This window comes from Lactuca serriola, chromosome 3 (assembly GCF_051521515.1).
Source record: "Lactuca serriola cultivar US96UC23 chromosome 3, Lser_US96UC23_V15, whole genome shotgun sequence".
Lineage (NCBI taxonomy): Eukaryota > Viridiplantae > Streptophyta > Magnoliopsida > Asterales > Asteraceae > Lactuca > Lactuca serriola.
The window spans coordinates 27128560-27139644 of NC_136410.1; the positions used below are offsets into that span (position 1 = coordinate 27128560).

Genomic DNA, 11085 nt, shown 5'->3' on the forward strand with positions numbered 1-11085 from the left:
GCCGGCCATCCGTGATCCGCAGGGTCGCTGGAGCTGGCGCCTTCACCGGCGCTGAAACTGTCAACTGGGGGCAATTGGCCTTCTTGTGGCCCCTATGGTTGCAGTGGAAACATAGCAATTCTGATGTCTGAATAACTGCTGTCGGAGCAGTGCAATCCCTACTGATGTGCCCAGACTTGCCACACTTATAGCAGCCTGATGATCCCATCCTGCACGCTCCCTCGTGCGTCTTGCCGCATTTCCTGCAACATCCCCGTCCCTGTTGGCCTTTCGGCCCCGCATCTGATCCCTTGGGCTTCTTCCCCGAAGCCCCTCCTGACTGACCCTCCTCCGCCTTCTGTTTCCGGATGTGATCCAAATCTATCTCCCTTTCCCTCGCCCTGGCAATCATGGAGTCTAGGGTAGGGCAAGCCGAAAAGCTAACATGCTCCCGGATGTTAGCTCGTAGCATATCATGATAAGAGTCCTCCTCATATCCTCGTCACTAGCATACTGGGGCACCAACAAAGCCCTCTCCCGGAACTTGGCGGTGATCTCCGCCACAGTCTCCGTCGTCTGTCTCATGTCTAGAAACTCCCTGGCCAGCTGCTGAAGCTCGACAGTCGATGCAAACTCTATCCTGAACCTGGTCACAAAGTCCGACCAGGTCATAGCCTCGATAGTTGAGGCTCCCAACGAGTCACCCACTGACTCCCACCAATCCCGGGCTCGGTCCCGTAAACACCCTGCTGCATACCTCACCTTCGACCCCTCGGGGCAGAAGCTAGTCAACTGTGCAGAGTCGATGTCTGCAATCCATCGCCTGGCAGCAATGGGGTCCTTTACCCCATGGAAATCCGGCGCACCACTGCCCCTGAAGTCCTTGAAGGACAGTGTGCGAGATCCCGACTGGCTAGATGCCATATCACTCCGGAATGCCCGAAGGCGATCCTCCATCAACTCCATGATCCCTTCCTTGATCGACCCAAAGAGAATGGGGGTCGACTCAAGGATGCCTCTGGTGATCTCTGACGCGATGAACTCGCGTAGTCCCTCATCAACCGGCTCGGAACCTGATCCCGAACCTGACCCCTCTCCTAAACCGCCATCTACTGGCCTCGATCGAAGTACCACCATTCTGCAATACATCACAACAAACATTAGAGATATTGATACTTCCTGAGGGATCACTGCTACTTACAAGTTCCCTGGTCTTATCTTGGCCTTCCTTGGTTTGGGTACGAATCCTCTGCTTTCAGTAGTACGGGCCCATACTACCTTCCACATCTATCCGTACCTTCTTCAAGGAATGCCTCGACTTCCGTCCCGACTCAGTAAACCTTCCGGTCCTACCTTACGGTCCTCATCACAATGCCTTCCGGCCCATAACATATATGTCTTCCGACCCATACCATAATGCCTTCCGGCCCATATCAAACATAGCATACATAGCACATATAAACGATTAACTTATCATATACGATGCATACAACCCATAACATATCCGACCTTCCGGTCACACAATAAAACCCTTCCGGGTACAGTATAGTGAGAAAACTCACCTCGTGGAAAGTCTAGAATCTCACGTGCTCGCTATCTCCGAATCCCAAACGAAGACTCAACCTCGCCTAGTCATAACTAATATCATTTTAATTAATATAGACTTCCACCACTAGACTTTATCCCTTATTAACATTCCTCATAGGGGTAAAAGACCATTTTACCCTCCCTTGACTCAAAGTCCACAAGTTGACCCAAACCCTAAAAGTCAGCAAAAGTCAACATCTTTAGTACGCGGGGCGTACAGACTGATGTACGCGGGGCGTACATCGCCAACTCAATAATCGGGGTCTCCACCCAGTACGCTGTGCGTACTGGGAGTTACACCCATCGTAATAGTCAGATCTAGACACACTTCATTTCTGGTCTTAATCGGTTAAGCCATTACTTCAACTTCTAGATCCGGCCTTATTTAAGCATCCTTACTCATAAAGTCGGAACCTTTAAGCCTTGGCATGGCTGTAAAGGCTCTTACACTCCTTAACACCTTTCCATTTCAACTCAAGGATCTAGATCTCATGCATGGCTAATCATTCACATCCAATATTACATTTTTTATGGATCTACAACTCAAATGGACCAGAAATATGATGGATCTAAGCTAATGGAGACCACTTGCTCATAAAGTCTCCACCTTTGGGACCAAAACCCTAGAAAATGGTCCATAAAGCATACCACAAGATCTACAAGTCAAGATCCGAACTTTTTACCTTAGAAAGAAGCTCCAACCTTTGCTAAGCCCAGATCTACACTTGAACACCAGCTCCTAGCCTTCACAATGGACTCTTCTTCTCCTTTGCTACCTTGAAATGACACCACCAAGCTTAGAACACTCACAAAAGGGCTAGGAACGAAGGAACACTCTTTTAGGGTTTCTTTATGAGGGATGGTGGCTGAGGAGCCAAGCCATCTCATTCCTTTTATAGCCAACAACTCAAATTAGGGTTTTGGGTCTGGAGCGATTACGCCCGGTGTAACCTTGGGTACGCCCAACGTACCCGACGATGACGTGTTTAAATGAGGCGCGCGAGTACGCGCAGCGTACTCCTTGTACGCCCAGCGTACTCGCCCAACACAAAGGCCCAAAATGACAAATAAATAAAGATGAAGGGCTAATTGGTTGTACCTGAATTTCGGCTGTTACAAACTCACGGTTAGAAGTCCTTCAAACGATTGATATTATGAAGGTATAATAGATGTATATATTATCATGTAATTCAAAATAATCAATATATTATATCAATTTAGTATAAAACTTATTATATCAAATTTAACAACAACGTTATTGTTACATTTAAAAAAAACATATGTTTGTAAAGACTTCATATATATAGGTGTTTCTGCGCAACGCGCGGACATTCGCCTAGTATACTTATAAATCTAGCATTTTTCCTTGCACCACATTCATTTGAAACTCCCATCCATTTTTTCTTTCACCACATTCATTTGAAATTCCCATGACTTTTCAATTTCTTTCTAATAATAATTATAATTTGGTTAATTAGGTTAAATAAATATCAAACCTAACATGTAATCATATATAAACTAAATTTCAATATTAAAATAATATCTTTAGTTCTACTAATAAAGTTATGTTTTTTAACATATAACATAATATAGTTAATTTATTAGTTTTAATTTATTGTTGGATGTAAACCATTATCATTTTAAAGATACAATTTTGGAACAATTTGTACAAAATACTTAAATTATTAATTTAAATATAACATTATAGGGTTAACTTAAATATAAATTTTAGTTTAACTTAAACAACCCAAAGAATATTTTGTAAATAGTTAAAAATGATAAATTGTAGTGTCTTTCTAATAATGATTATAAGTTGGTTAATAAGGTTAAATAAATATCAAACCTAAAGTGTAATCATAACTTAACTAAATTTCAATTTTAAAATAATTTACTTCTATTTATAAAATAATGTATTTAACTTTTAACATATTATACTTAATTTATTACATTTAATATGATGTTAAATGTAAACCATTATCAGTTTAAAGCTACAACTTTTGAACAGTTTGGACAAAATCCTTAAATTATGAACATAAATATAACATTACAATGTCAACTTAAATATAAATTTCAGTTCCAATTAAAAAACTAAATAGTATTTTGTAAATAGTTAAAAGTGATAAATTATAGTGATAAATGCAAAACCTAAATTGTAATATCAATTTAACTCAAATATTTTATAATGCTATTTTTATAATCATTAAAAGTTTTCAAATAAGTAGCTTAAAATAACTTACAATAACAATAGTTAAAAATAACTATATATAAATGATTATATTGTTACCTTTAACGTAAAAAAAATATTTGATGTTTTAAATAATTATAATGATAGAAACTAAAACTTTAAGCAAATAAATTTTAAAAAATTAGTTAACAATAACAACAACTATCAATAATATTAAACCATAAATTATATTTAGTTTTATTCATGTGTAACTCGCGGGTAGAAGTCATCGAAACGATTGAGATTATAAAGTTATAATAGATGTGTATATTATCATATAATTCAAAATAATTAATATATTATATCAATTTAGTATACGAATTATCAAATTTAACAACAACAATATTGTTATATTAAAAAAAAAAACATATATTTGTAAACACTTCAACTATATAGGTATTTCTGCATATTACAATGTCAACTTAAATATAAATTTTAGTTCCACTTAAAAAAACAAAGAATATTTTGTAAATAGTTAAAAGTGATAAATTATAGTGATAAATGAATAAAAACTAAATTGTAATCACAATTTAACTAAAATATTTCATAACTGTATTTTTATAATCGTTAAAGTTTCCAAATAAGTAGCTTAAAATAACTTATAATAAGAATAGTTAAAAATAACTCTATATAAATTGTGTTTAAGTTGCTGGTGGTGAGATGTAGGCACAATGGCCATGGTGGTGATGCAATGATAGTAGTGTTCTGTGTGTCGATGGAAGAAAGACAAAGATAGGGGGAACTGACGAGAAAGAGGGGGAGGAGGGTAGTGTAAGATGGTGGTAGGGTGGGTTTGATTTTTTTTTTTTTGGTTTTTCTTTTAATTATAAGAAAAGAAAATAATAATAAAAGTTAGAAAATAATTATTTAAAGGGCATATTAGTCATTTAAGATTGGGTGTGGACAAAAAACACACAAACATGTAAATTATAGGGATCAAAACCACACAAAGTATCCAAAATTGGACTAGTGATGCACCAACATTTCGTTTTGGACCAAAAACACAAAATTTTGACAACCACAAGGACCATTTTTGCAATTTTGTCTAGATATTATAAATTTGGTTCCATAAGAACCTTATTCACATCCATATACCATAAGGACAAAAGTTGTAATATAGTCTAAAAACTATAAAAAGTATATAAATAATCGAAAAATGATCATTTCATAAGTGATAAAGGCAAAGTAGATGGAAATAAATCTAAAATAAAAGGGTAGCGATATTTCCATAGAAGATTTTTATACTTCCACTGAAAAAAATAGTGTAATGACAATTATGCCTCCGATTTCAATTTATAGATAATTAAGAGAGAGTTTCATTGTTTCTAAAAAAATGTTGAGACCAATAGATCATCCTCATTATGTGCGCACAAGTAAGTGATCTGGTCAATCGAATGGATACTTTGCTTCTGGAAATTTGTTTCAAATGATAACAATGTAATAAGTTGTCTAATCTGATTCTCTCTGCAAATGCTTCTTGTGAACTTCATTGTTTTTCATGTTCTAGCAATCAATTTCACGGTTGAAATGTAAACTATGATTGTAGATTTTTGGAAAAATTAGCAATTCGCAATTCGGGGTAACATCACTTGCCCAATTTACAAACCACATGATGTTGCCGCAATAAGAAGAAAACGGTTGCATGATATGAGGTTTTCTGTATGTTTTTTAGTGCACATATACAATTTTGGGTGTTTTTTTCCAAGTTTTTTTGAATTTTAAATAAATTAATACTTTAGGAATTGAGAATTGGGGATAGCATCATCGTCTTCTTTTAGATGCTAATTCCATTGTAGGTATGACAAAAGCTTAAAAAACTCTCACATGACAATTTCCGGACCAAGCTTGTTCAATTCGCCCTTGTTCATCATCTTTTGTTGTGTGTGTGTCTGAGAGAGAGAGAGAGAGAGAGAGAGAGAGAGAGAGAGAGAGAGAGAGAGAGAGAGAGAGAGAGAGAGAGAGAGAGAGAGAGAGAGAGAGAGAGAGAGAGAGAGAGAGAGAGAGAGAGATCATTGTCGCTTATCATACCAATGACATGAAGAAACACACTTCAACGACTGCCGAACAAGTAGCAGCGATGGAGAAAAGAGGAGGAAACTGTTAAGAATATTTATGAAAATATAATTAGAGGTATAATTGTCAATAACTAATTTATTCAGTGAAAGTATAAAAACCAACGGTAGAAATATCACGACCCAAAATAAAATAAAACCATAATCATAAGTATAGACTTATAGTAACACAATTTATTTTTGTATCACATGGCACATAAAATATAAACTCTACAAAAAAGGACAAACTTGTAGTTTACTCCATATTTTGTGAAAGGTGATCTTTACAAAGTCAGAAACGGCCTGTTTGGTAATTAGTACACATCGAAACGTCGTCGTGTCATCTCTTCCACAACTACCCCTAAATCATCTCACATAATTTTCCCCGGAACCCGAAGGCCGAATTGCGACCTCGCCGACGTTTCTCTCTCCTCTGTTTTCTTTTCCGCCAAGCAAAACCCTTTCAATAATTTCACACAAAACATACATACATAAACCCCAATCAATTCCAAGTCATCGCCTCTCTAACGTCGCTGTCTTGTTATCTCGGCGTTCTGCTTCCCAAAATTCAACTTTGGGCTTTTTAGTCGTTTGCAGGAACGACGACCTAGTTAACGATCAATTTGTAGATTGATCTTGTTCATCGATACCCATCGGAAGTAGGTGATTTATGCTTGAGGCTATATAGTTCTTTTGTTGGTAAGTTCTTTTGATCGAATTGATGCCTTTTTTCCGGATTCGATGGTATTGCTTAGGATCTTTGACAGATCCGTACTGAACTGTGTTTTAATGTGATATCTGAGTGTTTTGTGGGAAGATATGGTTTGATCCGTCACTAAAACCGGCAGCTTATATAATTTTTTTTTATCAAACTCTTCCAGATTAAATCAAATGAATCCTTCAGTATTTTTTGTTGAACAATCATTTAAACTATTGTTTTCTTTCGTTTTTGTTTAGTATCGGCTTATCCTTGAGTTTGACTAAAAATTATGTGGGTAAACTGTTGTCCCAGATTTTTCTAGGGTTAGGAAGATGAAAATTTGATGTTTCTAATTATTTTATTATTGTTTGCTGTTTTGTTTTTGCGAGTCATAGTGTAAAATTTAGGGATGCCACTTATTTGTGAGTTGGATCCACATATGTGTGGCTTTAATTTGACATAGATGGAATTAAATGGAGGATTACAGACATCACATCAAAAAGAAACAACTGTTTTATGCTTGTTTTCAATAAAATAATATTTCTCAAAAGAAGTGTACACATTGAAACAACTGTTTAACATGATTCCTTTGTAATCCGAGCGACATAAACAATTTAATCTGCAAAATATGCTTCATACCAAGACTTCCTAACTTCAACATAAGGAGCCAAGGTTCAATATAACGTTTTCCTATATATATATATATGTGCTGATGAAAGTTTTGTGTTTTAGTGTAGTACTTGTTAGAGCTGTAATTACTTTATGGTAGGATTAAGAATTTGTCGATCTCAAGCAATGGAAGGGAAATGGCCGCATTATGCGGAACTGAAGCCAATTTTAAGAAATGGTATGTTCTCTTAACTTCAATCTGCTTAATTTAATGTTTTTCTTTGATCATCTTTTGGTTATAAATTATAATAGTAATAATCAGTTTTGTCTTTATTGAGGTGTTCTTCAAAGCAATTGTTCCTGTATAAAGAGTTTTTATTGCTAGTGATTAAACTCTCAGAAGCTCAACTTTTGCTATGTATATGCTCTAACTGAGTATCTTTTATGTGCAGGATTACTTTGTGGATACATACACATATTATTTCAGTTGCCACTTTTTTAAAAAAAATATAAATTTTTTTTTTCTTCTCTTCTGGGAGGTGTAGCATTTTTATAACATGAAAAAAAATGAAATTTCACTACTAACTTCTTTGTCATAAGTTAGGCAAAGTTTAGCTTCATCTTTCTCTTCATCATTCTTCAGACAACTGTACATCATTCATTGAGACTGTTTTTTCTTTATATTTTAAAAAGGAACTCATTGTAATGGCTTCTGTTTATGCAGGACTTGCAATTCCTTCTCCACCTCATTTTGAGTATAGTAAATTGCTCTAGATAGGTGACATTAGGTTGACTTGTGTAAATACTACTACTACTACAACAACTACTAAGCGTGTAGATAAAATGGCATCAAAATGGGTTAAAGTATCAGACAACAACACTGGTAGTCGAGTCATTGTTACTTCAAAGAGGAAGCAGTTATCTCAAATAGCCAGATCTAGCAACAGGGCTTTAAGTGTTGTGAGGCCTGATTTTGCATCAATATTGAACAAGACTCTAAAGAGAAAGAGAGACAATAATAATAGCTTCAAGTCCACATGCTCCTCTTCCTCAAAAATTTTACTAAAAAACTACTCAAATTTTATGAAAAGTGGACTCCCTCAACGTGTCCTTTTCTCTGAAGGTGGTCAATGGAATGATTTCTCCCAAGATGTTATTGACTTGGTTAAAGAACACTTCATGGCAAAAACAACAGCATTTGAAGTGAAGTTTAATGGGCGTCAGGTAATGTTAGATATTTTACATATGAATGAAGTAGATTTGAAAAACGGGGCACGAAAACCGATAGCATGGATTGATGAAAAAGGTAGCTGTTTTTTCCCTGAAAGTTATGAAATTCAGAAAGATACTGAAATTGAAATAGACCCTGAAATTAAGTTGCATGTTGAGATCGAACTAAATGAAATAAGTAACAATAGTTTGGAAGAATGTGTGGAAGAGTCAAACGTTAAGAGGGTCAAAATTGACCAGGAAGGTCAAACAAAAAACCATCTAGATGCAAAAGCTGACCAATGTGTTGAGAAAATACAGATTGATGAAGAAGATGCTGCATCCCCTACTTTGGATCAAGAAACAGTGAGAAATATGTTTATGAAGAGCATAAGTCAAAGTCAAAGTCAAGGCTTGAAGGTTGATATAATTGAAGTGAAGAAATGTTGTGGTGGTGTTATGGAATCAAAGCTAGATCTTTTCCATGCACAGGCTGAAATTACTAAAAAGGTTCGCGGAAACGCGAATGTCAGATACGGTTGGTTTGCAAGCCCTGTGGGGTCCACCTCCACCTCCACCACTGGGGTTTATGGGCTAGGACATGATGGGCTAAAACTTGGAAGGTATGGCTATGGGGTCCACTTTACAGCTGTCCATTCTGCCCACAACAGGTACGGGTGTTATATAAATATAAGCTTTATGTTTTCGTGGGATATTTATTTAAAAAAAAAAAAAGAAAAAGATCTAATGTTTTGGTGGTGTTACAGTGAAGATATTATTTGTGATGTTGACGAAAAAGGGGTAGAAATACAAATACAATGCATGGTTTTATGCCGTGTAATATTGGGAAATATGGAAGTTGTTTTACCGGGGTCTAAACAATTTTACCCGAGTGATGAGTGCTTTGACTGTGGAGTTGATAATCTGGAAAATCCAAATCATTTTGTTGTTTGGAATATGAATATGAATACACATATCTATCCGGAATACACACTCACTTTTAAGATGTCTCCTAGTCTTACTGCTCAAGGTAGTATTTTTTTTAAAAAAAAAAAAAATTAAATTATAAATATGAATACAAAATAACCCATTATTAATATATCATCCTAGAGACGAGACCTTATAATTAATTCTATTCCTGAATGATAATACAGCAGGGAATCTGATTATAGAGCGAAGTAGGGTTGACACGTCAAAGTTAACAACTCAACCTCCCCATGGACCCTTAAAGATAGATTCCTCCCCACTTAAATTGGTGAGTATTTTGACTTGTAAAAGCCTAACAGATAACATCAAACATTTTTGACTGGAAGCTTATTTAGCCTTTAAAAATCTGTGTGACTGGAAGGTGATATTATCATATTTTCAAGATTGTATTGTGTTATTATTGTTGTTTTTTAAAATTTATAGGGAAAGAATGAAACGCAATTTCAAAGTGGGAAAGCGTCTCCTATGTCTTTAGAAAAGGGGGCGAGTGTTGGATCAAGCACCTCTAGGGCTCCTAATTCCCCATGGATGCCATTCTCAAAGCTTTTTGAAGCTATTTCAGATAAAGTAGCTCCAGCTGACATGAAGCTAGTCCGTATCTTGTATGAATCTCTTAGGGTATGTACATGTACAAATACACTAATTAATCATCATCTGTTGTATCAAATCATTTTAAATTTTTTGTTTTATATGTAGGGAAAGAAAACGAGCCATGAAGAGTTTATTAAGAAGTTGAGATCAATAGTTGGGGATGAGATATTAAGGTCTACAATATCCAGTCTCCAGTCCAAAGCTTAACTCATTCAGCTCCTTTCTCGGTTAGTCTTAATAGTTTTGGATTTTATATAAATAATAAAATAATATTTTGGAGTGTTTAAGATCTCATTGTTTATTTATGTTTTTGCAGCATCATAAGCAGAAGTAAAATAAGAGAGTGAGTGAGGGGAATTTAAGATGGCGAAAATCTTGATGTCTTTTGTGAGGTTTGAACTTTGAAAATATGGGTTTGGATTTGTGTAGTTAGATTGGTATTTACTATTTTTTGAATTTTATTTTTGGTTTAAACTTTTTAGAATATTAGGTTATATAATTTTTGATGTTCTATAAGAATATACAGCATATATAACTCCCTCCTTTTTAGGTACATTACATTAAATGTGCCATCGAGTATAAGCTTTGTATCTCTTCAGCTATTATATGCATCAACATTAAACCCTGATATGGGTTGAATGATTATAACTAGAAAATTTTATGGTCTCTTGACATGATTATAACTATATTTAGTTCCTACTTCTTGTGCTGCAAATACTTGTTATACTTAGATTTATTCGGTACTTTCCTCAAAAGTCACAGTAACCAGAAAGCATCCTTCAAAGTTCAAACTTCTAATTAGATGTTATGTGATTTATTGCATTATAAACCTGTATTTTGTGATTAAGAAAATACAAGCTTTCCAACACAATGTAATAACATTAAGGAAAAAAAGGTACAACATGTTTCTCAACATTCTACCTTATATGACAAATTTAAGTACTGAAATTTTATACTATATATACCAACTTTACACAATGTTTGAAACCAAAATTATAAACATTTGAATTATGAAAAATATCGACACAAATCTAAATCGATCTTAGTATATAAAATATAAGAATAGATCAAGAAAATAGAAAGTCGGAAATAATTAAAGCTAATGTTGGAATAGACCAATTTTTGAAATCTAAATCTTAATGCATAAA

At 35.0% G+C, this 11085-nt stretch overlaps 1 protein-coding gene across 3 annotated transcripts; it reads left to right on the forward strand.

The window, feature by feature from the left end:
• The first annotated feature begins 6164 nt into the window (after positions 1-6164).
• Positions 6165-10603, forward strand: LOC145091731 (inactive poly [ADP-ribose] polymerase RCD1-like). 3 transcript variants are annotated; one of them, XM_079029512.1, is made up of 8 exons: positions 6165-6540; positions 7274-7388; positions 7875-9030; positions 9127-9389; positions 9517-9614; positions 9770-9964; positions 10043-10164; positions 10254-10603. In XM_079029512.1, the coding sequence occupies exons 3-7, from the start codon at positions 7994-7996 to the stop codon at positions 10142-10144; spliced, it is 1695 nt and encodes a 564-aa protein (XP_078885638.1). In that variant the 5' UTR covers positions 6165-6540; positions 7274-7388; positions 7875-7993; the 3' UTR covers positions 10145-10164; positions 10254-10603. The 3 variants fall into 3 exon arrangements, with proteins under 3 accessions (XP_078885638.1, XP_078885636.1, XP_078885637.1); XM_079029510.1 differs by having other exon boundaries at positions 6167-6540; positions 9514-9614; XM_079029511.1 differs by having other exon boundaries at positions 6167-6540; positions 7279-7388; positions 9514-9614.
• The last annotated feature ends 482 nt before the right edge of the window (positions 10604-11085 follow it).

What these genes read in the sequence shown, in the direction of transcription:
- LOC145091731 (XM_079029510.1), top strand. Translation starts at nt 7,994, where the DNA reads ATGGCATCAAAATGGGTTAAAGTATCAGACAACAACACTGGTAGTCGA. An exon ending in GTCCATTCTGCCCACAACAG is followed by an intron (nt 9,031 to 9,126) that starts GTACGGGTGTTA and finishes GTGGTGTTACAG; the next exon opens with TGAAGATATTATTTGTGATG. An exon ending in TCTTGTATGAATCTCTTAGG is followed by an intron (nt 9,965 to 10,042) that starts GTATGTACATGT and finishes TTTTATATGTAG; the next exon opens with GGAAAGAAAACGAGCCATGA.